Below are 13,176 nucleotides of genomic sequence, written 5' to 3' on the forward strand. Positions count from 1 at the left end.
GTGCTAGGTGCAGAATAAATAAATCCTTATTGAATTGAATCATCTTACTGTAATTGTAAATTGTTGACCTATTTTTCCTATATGTAACAAGAGTTTTTAGAGTGTTAACATTGACGTCATACTCATAAACAAAGCCAAGCTTTCTTAATGAGCAAGACTTAGGAAATTCTTTCACAAATTATTGACCTTGAATTAACTTCTGCTTTAAAACCTATAGAGTATTGAGTATTTCAGAGAACCTTGTACTCATGTGCCTGTGCTGTGCCTCCTTATAACGCTTACGATTTTCAGATAGTTTTTGCATCAGCCTTCGATAAATTTATGTGTTAGAGCTATTACTGGAATTACAGAGTTTTTAGCAAGCACGAGCTATCTGTACAACAGGATAATCTCTTGGTTGATCCAGATTGTCAGCTTGGACAGTGTAGGGGGAAAAACCCACTCATGTTCTGTTGTTTCAATGATTCAATGATTATAATTGTAACTGCTGAGTCTAAGAATGTTACATTCATAATGGTGCACATACCTTATTACTCAACTACAGGTACTTTCCTAAAAGTAGCCCCTCTCCTAGCACCCTTCGCTTTGTAATGCTTGATTAAGGTCCTTAACACTCATCTGTTCCTAAGCAAGAGAGCAGCTCTCTGTCCAATAAAGGCCACCTTCCATTTCCCTAATCTCTATCAAAGACTATACTTCTGAGTGACAATCTGTATGTATTGCATCCTGAGTACAATACAGTATTTATACTGTATTTTGCATAGTTGATAGGGAAAAGTGCATTTGATTTTATATTCTCTTTCAGTGACTATGTACTTGTATAACAGAGAATACAAACTAAAAATTGATTATTTTGCCAACTATCTACTTAAAATAAGTGGTAGTTACTAAATGATTCCTTGATTTCTGGCAGTTATTAGTATTCATAATAGGAAAGTGTTAACAGTTTCCAAGTAATTTCCTCTGGTTCCAGTACCACAAGTCATTTGGCATTGTAAAACTTTGAAAAAAGTATTGATTCTTGGATCTCCTCTGTCTCCCACTAAAGGCTATTTTTTTTCTTTCTCTGACAGGTTGTAAAATTAAAGCACTAAGGGCCAAGACAAATACATATATCAAAACACCTGTTCGTGGTGAAGAACCTATTTTTGTTGTCACTGGACGGAAAGAAGATGTAGCCATGGCCAAAAGGGAAATTCTCTCAGCTGCCGAGCACTTCTCCATGATTCGAGCATCTCGCAACAAAAATGGTCCTGCACTGGGGGGGTTGCCATGCACACCTAATTTGCCAGGTCAGACCACAGTCCAAGTCAGAGTACCTTACCGTGTTGTAGGACTGGTGGTTGGACCCAAAGGAGCAACCATTAAAAGGATTCAGCAGCAGACCCACACATATATAGTTACTCCAAGCAGAGATAAGGAGCCTGTCTTTGAGGTGACAGGTATGCCCGAAAACGTAGACCGAGCACGTGAAGAAATAGAAATGCATATTGCCATGCGTACTGGAAACTACATTGAGCTAAATGAAGAAAACGATTTCCATTACAATGGTACAGATGTGAGCTTTGAAGGGGGCACCCTTAGCTCAGCATGGCTTTCTTCCAATCCAGTTCCTCCTAGCCGTACCAGAATGATATCCAATTATCGAAATGATAGTTCAAGTTCTTTGGGAAGTGGTTCTACCGATTCTTACTTTGGAAGCAATAGGTTGGCTGACTTCAGTCCAACAAGCCCATTCAGCACAGGAAACTTTTGGTTTGGGGAAACACTACCATCTGTGGGCTCAGAAGATCTTGCAGTTGATTCTCCTGCCTTTGACTCTTTACCAACATCATCCCAAACTATCTGGACTCCTTTTGAACCAGTAAACCCACTCTCTGGTTTTGGTGGTGACCCTTCTGGTAACATGAAGACTCAGCGTAGAGGAAGTCAGCCATCAACTCCTCGACTCTCTCCCACATTTCCTGAAGGCATAGAACATCCACTAGCTCGGAGGGTTAGGAGTGACCCGCCTGGTACAGGCAACCATGTTGGCCTTCCAATATATATCCCTGCTTTTTCTAATGGTACCAACAGTTACTCCTCTTCCAATGGTGGTTCCACGTCAAGTTCACCTCCAGAGTCAAGACGAAAGCACGACTGTGTGATTTGCTTTGAGAATGAAGTTATTGCTGCCCTAGTTCCATGTGGCCACAACCTCTTCTGCATGGAATGTGCCAACAAGATCTGTGAAAAGAGAACGCCATCATGTCCAGTTTGCCAGACAGCTGTTACTCAGGCAATCCAAATTCACTCTTAAATATATATATATACATAATATTATATCTCTATATGGACTCTTAAAAGCATGGGTATAATGGTACCCCCAGTAAACTTCCTAATGAATTCTTATGACTGTTATCAGGCTTTATTGGGATTAGGCTAAAGTTGTTAGTAAACTTGTATTTTCTAAAAGGCTGCTATGGTAACACTAAACCTAGGTGGTCTCTGTCTACTAGTTTGGTTTCAATTACTGTTCTAATAAACAGAGACATAGCTCACATAAGATTGATTAAAAGTTGAGTTCAGCTCAGCTTTCATAACATAGAGATGATAGGCTTTATAGGCCTATGAGAGAAGTTGTGACTTCCAATATGTGAAGGCGTTAAGTCCCGTAGCCTAACCATATTAAACGTTTATGGAGGGTACTTGGCATTATTGATCTATCAGACACTTCCAGTGCTGCCTTCTTTACACTGCCAGTTTTGAAAAACAGGTTTTTTATTTCACAACAACTTATGCCTAATTCTGCAGGATTGCAAGTAACTTTTTAATGCATAGTTTTGACTTATTGGAATGGATAGGGCTGGTGGCAGTTGAATAGATCACTGTTAATAATTTGGGAAGAAAACTGCTGCATTGACCTTCATCTCGCCCAGAGTTCTTGTGGATGGTGTGATCAGAGGATCAGGAATGGATTTGTCTCAATTGTGAATTCCTACCCATTGTTTCTCTTAATGTAATGTAGAAAAATCTGTTTGGATTTTTCTCATTTCACTAAGAGCTTTGGGGTGCACATATTTTGGCTAATAGTGAGGATGCTAACATTCCATTCATTAGTCCGATCAAGCTATTATTAATTACTTTTAGAGAGTATATAGATCTAAATGTGAAACATTTTTATGTTCAATCCATATTTGTCTTGCACATTATAAATATATTTTATTTTTAGTAATCGAAGGGGGGGGAGTGGGAGGGATAACAGTACCCTAAGTATAATACACAAAAAGCAGCTGTGACAATAACCTGCAATCAGTTTACTTCATTTCAAAACCTATTTCCAATCATAAGGAAAGATTTATTTAACATGAGCTTTTACATTTCAACCTGTGGATGTCTTTAACTTCATCATCCTCAGTACGATCCCAAATCTTGTGTTGGCATCAAAAAGGACAAAACAGTATCCCAGTGGATTTTTCTACTAATTATTTTTGAAGCATTATTTTCCCAAGGCGCAAAAGCTTTTTTTCTCAGTATAACAAAAAAAAAAAAAAGAAATCCTATGTGTATTGAACTAGTAAATAAACAAATTTTATTTTTTATTTCCACTTGAAGAGTTACATTTCGTATAAAAGTTTACAAATAACGGTTTTTATTTTGATTTTTTCAGTATAAAAGTTGCCTTGATGGCATATTATGATGTAATGCATACCTTTAATGCTAATTGCTTGTAGGATAGTTAAATGTCAGTATTGAAGCCTAATCTTTAGCTGCCCTCTTGTAGATATGAACGAATGTTCACCAAGCATGTATTTTGTATTTTATTGCATTGTACACTGCAACTAATAAGCCAAGGAATCGACATATATTAGGTGCGTGTACCATTTCTATAAACTACAAACTAAGAATGATAAAACTATCAATATAGTTTAGTATTTGCTAATTTTACTACACTTTTTTGTTATGTATATGTAGGGAAGTCATAGGGATTATAAATTCAATTTGAGTAAAGTTTAAAAACCATATATTTTATGATAAAGGGCCTTTAACTGAAGATGGCCAAAGCACTGATATTATATATTTGCTGTAAAGAGAATTATAAGAGTTTTATTTTTCTGATATTAAAAGTTACTTAATAAAGACTTGTTTCCATTAACTTGAATGTATTCTCCTTGCTGGTTTCATCTTGTCATTGGCAATTTGAAGTAGCATAACACATTTATTACCAAATGTAAATTTTCTTTTATGGATTCTTCCCTTTAAAAAAAAGACTTCAGTCCTTTTGTACCATAGCTATTTTTAGTGTACAGCACTGGTGCTGCACCTTTATACCTTTCTTCACTGATACCAAAATTTGACTATTCCTTTTACTGCCATTTGGGGAAATTTTTTTTAGTGAGTTTAACTGATTTTTAAGGCCATTTATTTACATTTTTGAATGATAGTGTTTTTGCACAGTTGTGAGAAAGTTATTGACTACACCTTTCTTAAGCTAGTATTCAGTAAAATCCCCAAACTAAATAAAAAGTGTACTTAATTTGCCAAGCATCCACTGAAAGTTTTTGTGACTGAATAGTGCTCTTGCAGTGAAATTGAACTGGTAATATTGAGAGGAATTGCTGCATTGTTTTTAAAAGCAAAAGAAAAGGTGATTTCAAAACTTTTTTAAGCGTTCATTTTAGAGAAAGAACAATTTTGAATATGGAAATTGTTATTGTGTGACTGCCATAAAGTTGTTTTATAATAGTTTAACAGATGCTCTTTAAAAGTACATGCCAGGGGGCAGCTAGGTGGTGCAGTGAGTAAAGCACTGGCCCTGGAGTTGGGAAGACCTGAGTTTGGTTCCGGCCTCAGACACTTACACCCAAACACCCACACCCAAAAACTAGCCATGTAACCTTGGGCAAGGTACTTTAACCCCAGTCGCCCTCCAAAAGGCAAAAAAAAAGGACGTGCCAGAATGTAGAACATATATGCCTTAGAGGATATGGATGGAGTATACTGAAGCCAGCTACTGCTGGTTTGGCTATTTTAGGGTTACCCAAGAGAAGCGTAAGACTTACATAATTCCTAGATATTTTCCTAATATTTTCATATTTAGACAGAATGCATTTTTTCTTTTTCCTTTTTGGAGGGGGAAGATAAGGCAGTTGGGGTTAAATAACTTGCCCAAGGTCACGCAATAGAATGCATTTTCAAGCTCCTTTTTTGTTAACTTCTGTTTTCTACATGGTCAGGATTTCATTGTCTTCACATGACTTCAACATTTTGTTCTGGAAGCTTCCATTTTACAACTAGAAAATCCAGTAAGTGATCTTGCATTTCATGGGGGTGGGGAGCCATTTTGAAAATCAGTCAGGTACTATATGCTTCATCCTTTCACAAGGTTGAGGAACCTAGAACACCACTTAAGAGATAATTAGCAATGCAGATATAGAAAAGTTGACCAAACTTAAAAAAAACAGAACTTTTCTACCCTTTCTACAAAACAGGAGGGATGGATGCCATTGTAATAAAATTGGTCCAGAAATTTTACTTTTATCATCTAAAGGCATTTTTGTGTTGGTTTACATTGTGTTTTGCATACATTTCCTTGTTCGTTCAGGTAACCCAAGCAGGTAAGTAATGCACATATTCCCATTTTACAGATTAGGAAAGTGGGGTTCATCATGTAGCTTATCCAAGGTCACACAGGTAATAAAGAGTTGGAATTTGGAACCTCCTAACTCTTTCCAATATATTACACTATTTTTTTAAAACTCTTCCCCCCCCCCCCAACAAAAAACAGTATTATTTCATCAAGAATACTGAGCCTGATTTAGAGTCATTCTCTTATTATGAAGCACTTGGGGGAGGGAGAGAAGGATTATTGAGAGTCAAAACTAGGAGAGAAAGACATAACAAGCACTTGTTCCATCATTATTATTGTACCAACTGATTTTTTCAGTTGCTGTGAGGGAGGAATAGTGTACAAAGTATGCAAAGGTTGAGAAGCACTTAGGAAATACAACTTAGAACTGCTCTGACATATTGCTTAAGACTCCCCTGTAAACTATTAATGTTTACTTGTTCTTCGCTTCTGAGATTAGGGACTGCGCAGTAATGCACAAAAAAAGCTAAAGAAGAGGACAGGAAATTATAAAAAAGTATTTTAATTCCTTAAGTTTTGCATGTAGGCGTGCCAAGTTTAAGTTAATGGTAATGTTTGACTTACTGGTTTAAACCCTTCCGTTTTTTTTAAACCATTAATGTATCTCAAAGAACTGGGATGGTTTGTAACCTGACGCCTAAAAATAAGCGTTTTTTTTTTTTCCTTTTTGCTCTCAGATAATGCCAGTCTTTAAAGACATGTTAGAACATATTAGAACCCTGTAACTCTTAAATGAAAACATTTGCTTTGTGACATATATTGTTCCATGGTAAGATCTTAAAGTACATAACATTTCAGAAGTATATAATGCATTAAGATTTTTTAAGTTCACTCTTTACAATATCTTTGTGCAGTAGTGCAAATGTTTGGTGCCCAGAGAGGTTCAATTACTTGCCTGTGGTCAGTCACACAACTCATGTGGCCGCCAAAATTTGGAGCTGTATTAAACAATTTAATTCCAATCAAAACTAAGAAACTCCAAGAAGATTATTTGTTAAGGAATAAGAAATTTGTTAAGAATGTAGAGATTAATAACAGTGAACATTAAGTATGTATCATCCTCCAACACAGTAGAAAGTATTGCAAAGCCTGGCATGATTGCATGAATTTGAATGTATATTAAATAGTACCAAAAGAGGGAAAAATTTAGCTGCATCTCCCCTTACAGTCCCCAGAAAAGGCTTTTCCCAGTTTTGGGGTCCACTCAAATCCAAAATAATAGGTAAGCTGACTAATGGCAATGCATTCAGAATAAAGATTATAAACTTTTTTTTTAACGGACTAGAAAACTTTTATGGAAATAAAAATGAAATGGAACTGGTAAATGAATTGCAAATATTTCCACATTTGAATGCAAAGATACCTAAATCTTTTCTAATCAGAAGACCAAGATGTTAGGAAACATAACGTATTATACTTTTTACTTGATATTCTTTCTCCAAGAGGTGGGGAATACCAAGGCACTCAGTACAAGACTGGAATAGGGTAGGGATTTGAGTTGCTAATGAATCATCTGTGCTGAAGTATGGAAACTAGAGACTACCCTTAGAAAAACATGGGTTTTTTGTAGTTTCCAGAGTGGAGCTGGGGAGAAGGTGGGAATAACTGATAAGCTACTATACGTTTTTCAGATGCTAACCATTTGTAAAAATCATTTAAAATGAGCCTTGTTTTCCATCCACTAAATGGTCGAGATTTAATGCCTAAAATAAAAACAAAAACAATTCCAATAGGAAATGAACACTGAGAGTTGTCCATAAAGCAAAATTTCCATTTCTGGTGTTTTGGGATCACTGGTATTGTGTATAGTTGTTAAGGATACACCTTCCTTGAAGAATAAGAATAGTTAGGAGTTTGGGGCTTCAAATGCAGAGGTAGACAGGGTGGTGCTTTCCATTATTAAAGAATATAATATAGACTTGCTGAAATTAACTAACTCCATGCTTGAAAAGCATTTGACATTATTAAACTGTGTTGGAAATCATTCTGGGCTAGGTGTTCTAGTTCTAGTATAGTCACATAAATAATGATGTTAAGAATATTAACTTTTCCTTTGCTCAGGGTTTGTGTGGGGAAAACATTCCTGTGTAGAGCAGAATAAACTTCAGATGATACTTTGGGAATCACAAGACAGGATAGCTGATTTTGGGGGAAAGGAGCAGGGGAGGGTGGGGAGACACATTGATATCATGGATTACTACTGGATTGGAATAATCCAGTATTAACTAGTTTAATTTTAATGTGACTTCTTCCTACTGATATTCCTTAAATTCAGGTGTTTAGAATCAAGAAAAGTTTATCAAATTTTCCTGAGTTTGTTTTTAGTCTATTCAATAACATTAAATGCTTACTGTATGTGAAAGGTATTATACAGTCCATGCCCTGTAGGAACTCTTCCTACTATTATTTGTCTTTCTGGGTGTTGGGAGAGAGAACAAGAGCCCTCTTGGTTTTTTAAAACTTTATTTCATCTTTAAAATGATTTTGTCTAAGTAAGGTATGGAAACTCAAAATCGTCAATCCATAAGTAAAGTATAATTGGTTTTTTTGGAGGAGGGAAGGCAGGGCAATTTGGGGTTGTGATTTTCCCAAGGTCACACAGCTAGTAAGTGTCAAGTGTATGAGGCCAGATTTGAACTCAGGTCCTCCTGACTCCAGGGTCGGTGCTCTGTTCATTGTACCACCTAGCCACCCCTGAGTCTTCCCATTTTAGATTTGGGGAAACAGGTATAACTATTCAGAACATTTCTTGCCTTTGTATTCACAGCACCCTAGCATAAGTTACCCAGGGAAATAACTACAAAGTAGTGAGCCAAGAATTCCAGCTAAGTTATCTGATTTAGAACTCCCCTTGTCTTTCCAGAATATGCTTGACCACATTGGTCAGTTGATTTAAAAAAATTTTTTTTTCATCCTGTTTTTTACCATATAGACTAAAAAATTGCATTATGACAGTCAACTTAGCTTCGTCCTTCAAGTTATGACTAAATTCTGATCCTTCTAGATGTTAATACTTGTTGAGTTAAATTTAGACTTCTTCTTGGAGAAGAACCTTTGGTTCTTTGTTTAATCTACAAAGAAAGGGCCTATTTAGGGAGGAGGGATACAGGTGGGTGACTTTTTTTTAAAAAGCTCACTAATTTCAGTTGTTTTTGATAGGGCCATCAATTTAGAGCTTGAAGGGACCTCGAGTCCAGTCCCCTATTCACTGCCTCTCTTTTCGTTAAGTGTTCTTTTAAAAAATAAAATTGGAACAAGTTTCATTCCGTATTATTTTTCCACCCTGCAAGAGATAGAGTGGAGAGAGATGTTCTGTTCTTAAGCAGAATTAAGAATGAGGAGGAAAGTCTAAGTATGAACTTTAATGCACAGTTGCCAGTGCTATCCTAAAGTCTTCCATTTCACCAAAGTACCTTAGGCATCTCATTTTGGTACCTTTTTGTTTAAACAAATGTTTATTTGTACTTCTTATATTTTTTTTGCATCACTCTGACTTTCCAATACTATTCCCCTCTCCCCTCCATAAAGCCCTGTATAACAAAAACAGTAATGCAAGACATTTTCCCACATTTCTCTTAATCCTTCATATTTATCTTAGGGCAAAGCAATATTCTGTTTTGTTTATATCTATAGTTTGACCATTTTCCCATTGAAGTATACCTAGATTGTTTACAGGGTTTTGTTGTTGTTACTATAAAGAATGCTGCTATCCCTTTTGGTATATGTGAGATTGGTATTTCTGTCATTTACCTCTATCAGGCTAATCCCAGTAGTGAGATCTCTGTGTCTCATTCATACATACGTACACATACACACATATATATATGATTAGTAAATTTTCTTTTATTGAACCGTATTACCACTATGTGCCTGATTTCCCACAGTTCTTCTAACATTGACCATTTCTATTTTTTATCTCTTTGACAAAAATAAGATGAAATCTGAGTTTTAATTTTCCAGATTCTTTTACTATGATTTGGAACATTTTCCCATGTAGTTATTGATAGTTTGCATAGCTTTTAAAACTTCTTTTTTTTCCTCCAATTACCCATTAACCATTCCTTTTAAAGGGGGAGAAGATGCTACTTCACAAAACTACCTTTTACCCTTAAATTTTGAAATTAGCAGAATTTCTGTCGTACCCTCTAATTTAAGCAGACCACCAAGAAAATTGGCTCAAAATGTTATGTTCAGGCATGTCTCTAATTTCCTTTTGATCATAAATTTAACTAGGGAAACTTCTTGGCAAATAAATACTAAAGATGAGTTAGTAAAAGAGATGAGGTTGCAACACAGGTCTCCTGACTCCATGTTGTACATTACATATTGGATGTGGTGTTGTCTAGTGGAAAGAATAATATATGCAGAATCAGGAGAAATGTGAGTTAAATTCCATCTCTGGCACTTGCTATCTTTATGAATAAACATGGGCAAGACCCAACCTCTTTGAGCCTCAATTTCTTCAGTAAAATAGGGATTATAATACCCACTGAACATACAGCACAAGGTTAAGGATCAAATGATTTAGTGGTTGTAAATTATGTAAATAAATGTCAGCTATTCTTACACCACACTTCCTCCTTGAAGTCATTTTTTCTTTATGTAGCACATGTTGAAACATTTGCAGATAGAGGAATTGAGTGCTTTCTATTTGGGGGGTCTTCTGTGAGGAGGAATTGTTGGACAAGTTGGTCTAAGCACCTAGACCTCCCTGTCCTTCCAGCTCCAAGATTGTGTAATCTCAGGGCAGAGGTTACAGTGTAAATTTGATGGGATTATCTTTTATGTGTATAGATCCAAGAGAGTGGGATTTGCTGGATTCGAGCTAAAAGATGGTTATGAAAGTAGAGGTTTGTTCTGACAGATAACAGAAGTGTTGTCTTACAGTATGTAATAAGTGCCAAGATTTTACTGCTATAATTTGAAACTCCAGTTATGCAATAAATCCTGCCTAAAAGGATTTATAATTTATAAAAGATGATCATCCAGCCAGAAATTAATGTGTATATTATCCTCATAAGAAAGTAATTAGATCCATCACTTGTCCTACACTACTTAAGAGCTTTGTAGGCACATGTAAGTGACTGACTATAGGTGGTTCCTTTTTTGATTATTGATGGGCCTAATATTGACTATCAGTATTTCAATGGGGGGGAATCCTCTAATGCTTTTTCCATTAACTCTAACCTTTGTCAAATCAATGTAATCTCTCTTTGTAAAATAATGAGGGTGTGGCCTAAATGATCATGATAGTTTAGAGTTGAAAGGGAACTGAGATAATATGATGCTGTTCAAGAGTGCTGAACTTGATTTTTCATTCCAGCTGGTACAATCCGTCTTTACAGATCCTATACTTGACTATATGCCGCCATGGAAGGGAGGGGAGGGAGGGGGACAAAATGTGAAACTCAAGGAATTGTGGAATTGAATCCTGTAAACTAAAAGGAAACCAATTAATAAAAAAAATTTTAAATAAAAAAAAAAACGTGCTGAACTTGGAGTCAGGAGAGACCTGGGTTTGACCCACAGAAGTTGCCTAATATCTTTTGCATTGAGGACTTCCAGGAGCCAAGATGATGGAACAAGCAGTAAATCGCAGTATCTCCCATATTCACCTCCAAACAACTACAAATAGTGCCCGAAAACAAATCCTGGAACAGCAGAACCAGTTAGAAGACAGGATGAAATAATCTTTTAGCCCAAGAAATGTGGAAGATCCGAAGAAAAGGTCTGTTTCACTTATGTAAAAGGAGAATGCAGCCTGGGACAGGAAGCCTCCCAGCAAGTGAGCGGTAATCCCTACCTCAGCGGGAGATCCTGATCCCCAGTGCACTGACACCAGGACCAGTGATATGCTTCAGTAGAGCCCTGGGGAAACTAGCAACCTCCAGTGGCCAGACAACTATGTGCTTCAATGTGGGGAAATACAGAAACACCCCACCAGCCTCAGCACATGCAGACATCAGCACCAGGTAAGTTGCCAGACTTCTACAGTCTCCAGCAGCACCAGACATCTCCCTCCCACAGTCCAAGACATGAGGGTCCCCCATGTGCCTGCGGGCAACATCAGTGCAGCACCAGGTGAACAGGGCCTGCAACCACTGGCATAAGAAGCCCAAGACAGTGCCCCTTCCACCTGAAGAACAGAGCTCAAATTTAAAAGAAAGGAAAAAGGCCAAGAAAGATAAACCAAAAATGAATCTGACCATCAAAAGTGATGGTGACAGGGAAGATCAAGATACAAATTTAGAAGAAGACAACAGTGGCAAAACACCTGTGGGCAAAACCCCAAAGAAAAACAGGAAATGGTCTCAAGCCCAGAAAGAATTCATGGAGGAGGGTACTGCGTAGCTGATACTGGCCTAGTCCTAGCAAGTGACCGCTCCAGCCACTCCAGGACAAAGACGAAAGCCCCTACTCCAGGAAAATGGCTGATGGATTTTCTCTTAATAACTCCATATCTGGGTCTGGAAATCCAAACCCACAAGGTTCTTAGGGAAACCAACCTCCTGGTCCAGGGGCATACCCAGGATATCCTGGAGCCTACCCTGGTCCAGGAGCACCTGGGGCCTACCCTGGTTCAGGAGCACCTGGAAGCTATCCAGCTCCAGGACAGCCTAGTGCTCCTGGAGCTTATCCACCTTCAGGGCCCATGAATACCCCTAGTGGACCAACACCTGCTGTGGCAGGCCCACTGGTAGTGCCTTATGATCTTCCCTTGCCAGGAGGAATTATGCTTCGCATGCTGATAACCATTATGGGCACAACAAAACCCATGCAAACAAAATTACTGTAGATTTCAAGAAAGGGAATGATGTGGCCTTCCAGTTCAATCCTCGCTTCAATGAGGACAACAGACAAGTAATTGTTTGTAATTCAAAATTCAACAATTCCTGGGGAAAGGAGGAAGGACACTTTGTGTTCCCATTTGAAGCTGGTAAACCATTCAAAATTCAAATTCTCATTGAGATTGATCATTTCAAGGTTGCTGTCAGTGATGCCTATTTGTTGCAGTACAATCATCAAATGAAAATTTCAATGAGATCAACAAGCTGAGCGTTTATTTTTGGTGATATTAACCTTACCAGTACCTTAAATACTATGATAAAAATGTAAAGGATCAGAAATATTTTTAAAGGAATTTTCCTGTAAAACATATACTTAAGTGCTTCCTGCTCCTTATGGGAGTAATCTTAAAGGTTCTCATACTCCATTTACTTTCTTTGTCATAGTCACACAAAATTTAATAAATGTTCTTTCACTAAAAAAAAAGAATTCATGGAAGAACTCAAAAAGAGCTTAAAAACCATATAAGAGAGACAGAAGAAAAAATGAGAAAAAAAATGAGTGATGCAAGAGAATTAAGAAAAAGAGTCATAGCTTTGGAAAAAAGAAAACAACTGCTTAAAAAGAATTGCCAAATGGAAAAGGAGACACAAAAATTCACTGAAGAAAGCAACACCATAAAAGTTAGAATTGAGCTAGTGGAAGCTATTGACTCTATGGACATCAAGAATCAATTAAACATTCAAAAGAATGAAAAAAAT

At 37.1% G+C, this 13,176-nt stretch overlaps 1 protein-coding gene and 1 pseudogene across 1 annotated transcript in view; both read left to right on the top strand.

The window, feature by feature from the left end:
* The window catches only part of MEX3C (mex-3 RNA binding family member C), a 32,308-nt gene extending 19,404 nt beyond the window's left edge, over positions 1 to 12,904 (top strand). The window contains exon 2 of the mRNA XM_069101894.1: positions 1,074 to 12,904. Within this exon, the coding sequence (XP_068957995.1) occupies positions 1,074 to 2,299 (1,226 nt within the window). The 3' untranslated portion in view covers positions 2,300 to 12,904. The remainder of the gene's footprint in view (positions 1 to 1,073) is intronic.
* Positions 12,042 to 12,904, top strand: LOC138172212 (galectin-3 pseudogene; annotated as a pseudogene).
* Positions 12,905 to 13,176: the final 272 nt, after the last annotated feature.

The sequence above is a fragment of the Petaurus breviceps genome, unplaced genomic scaffold (assembly GCF_028583685.1).
Source record: "Petaurus breviceps papuanus isolate PSGF00001 unplaced genomic scaffold, PetGlider_PUasm1.0 128, whole genome shotgun sequence".
Lineage (NCBI taxonomy): Eukaryota > Metazoa > Chordata > Mammalia > Diprotodontia > Petauridae > Petaurus > Petaurus breviceps.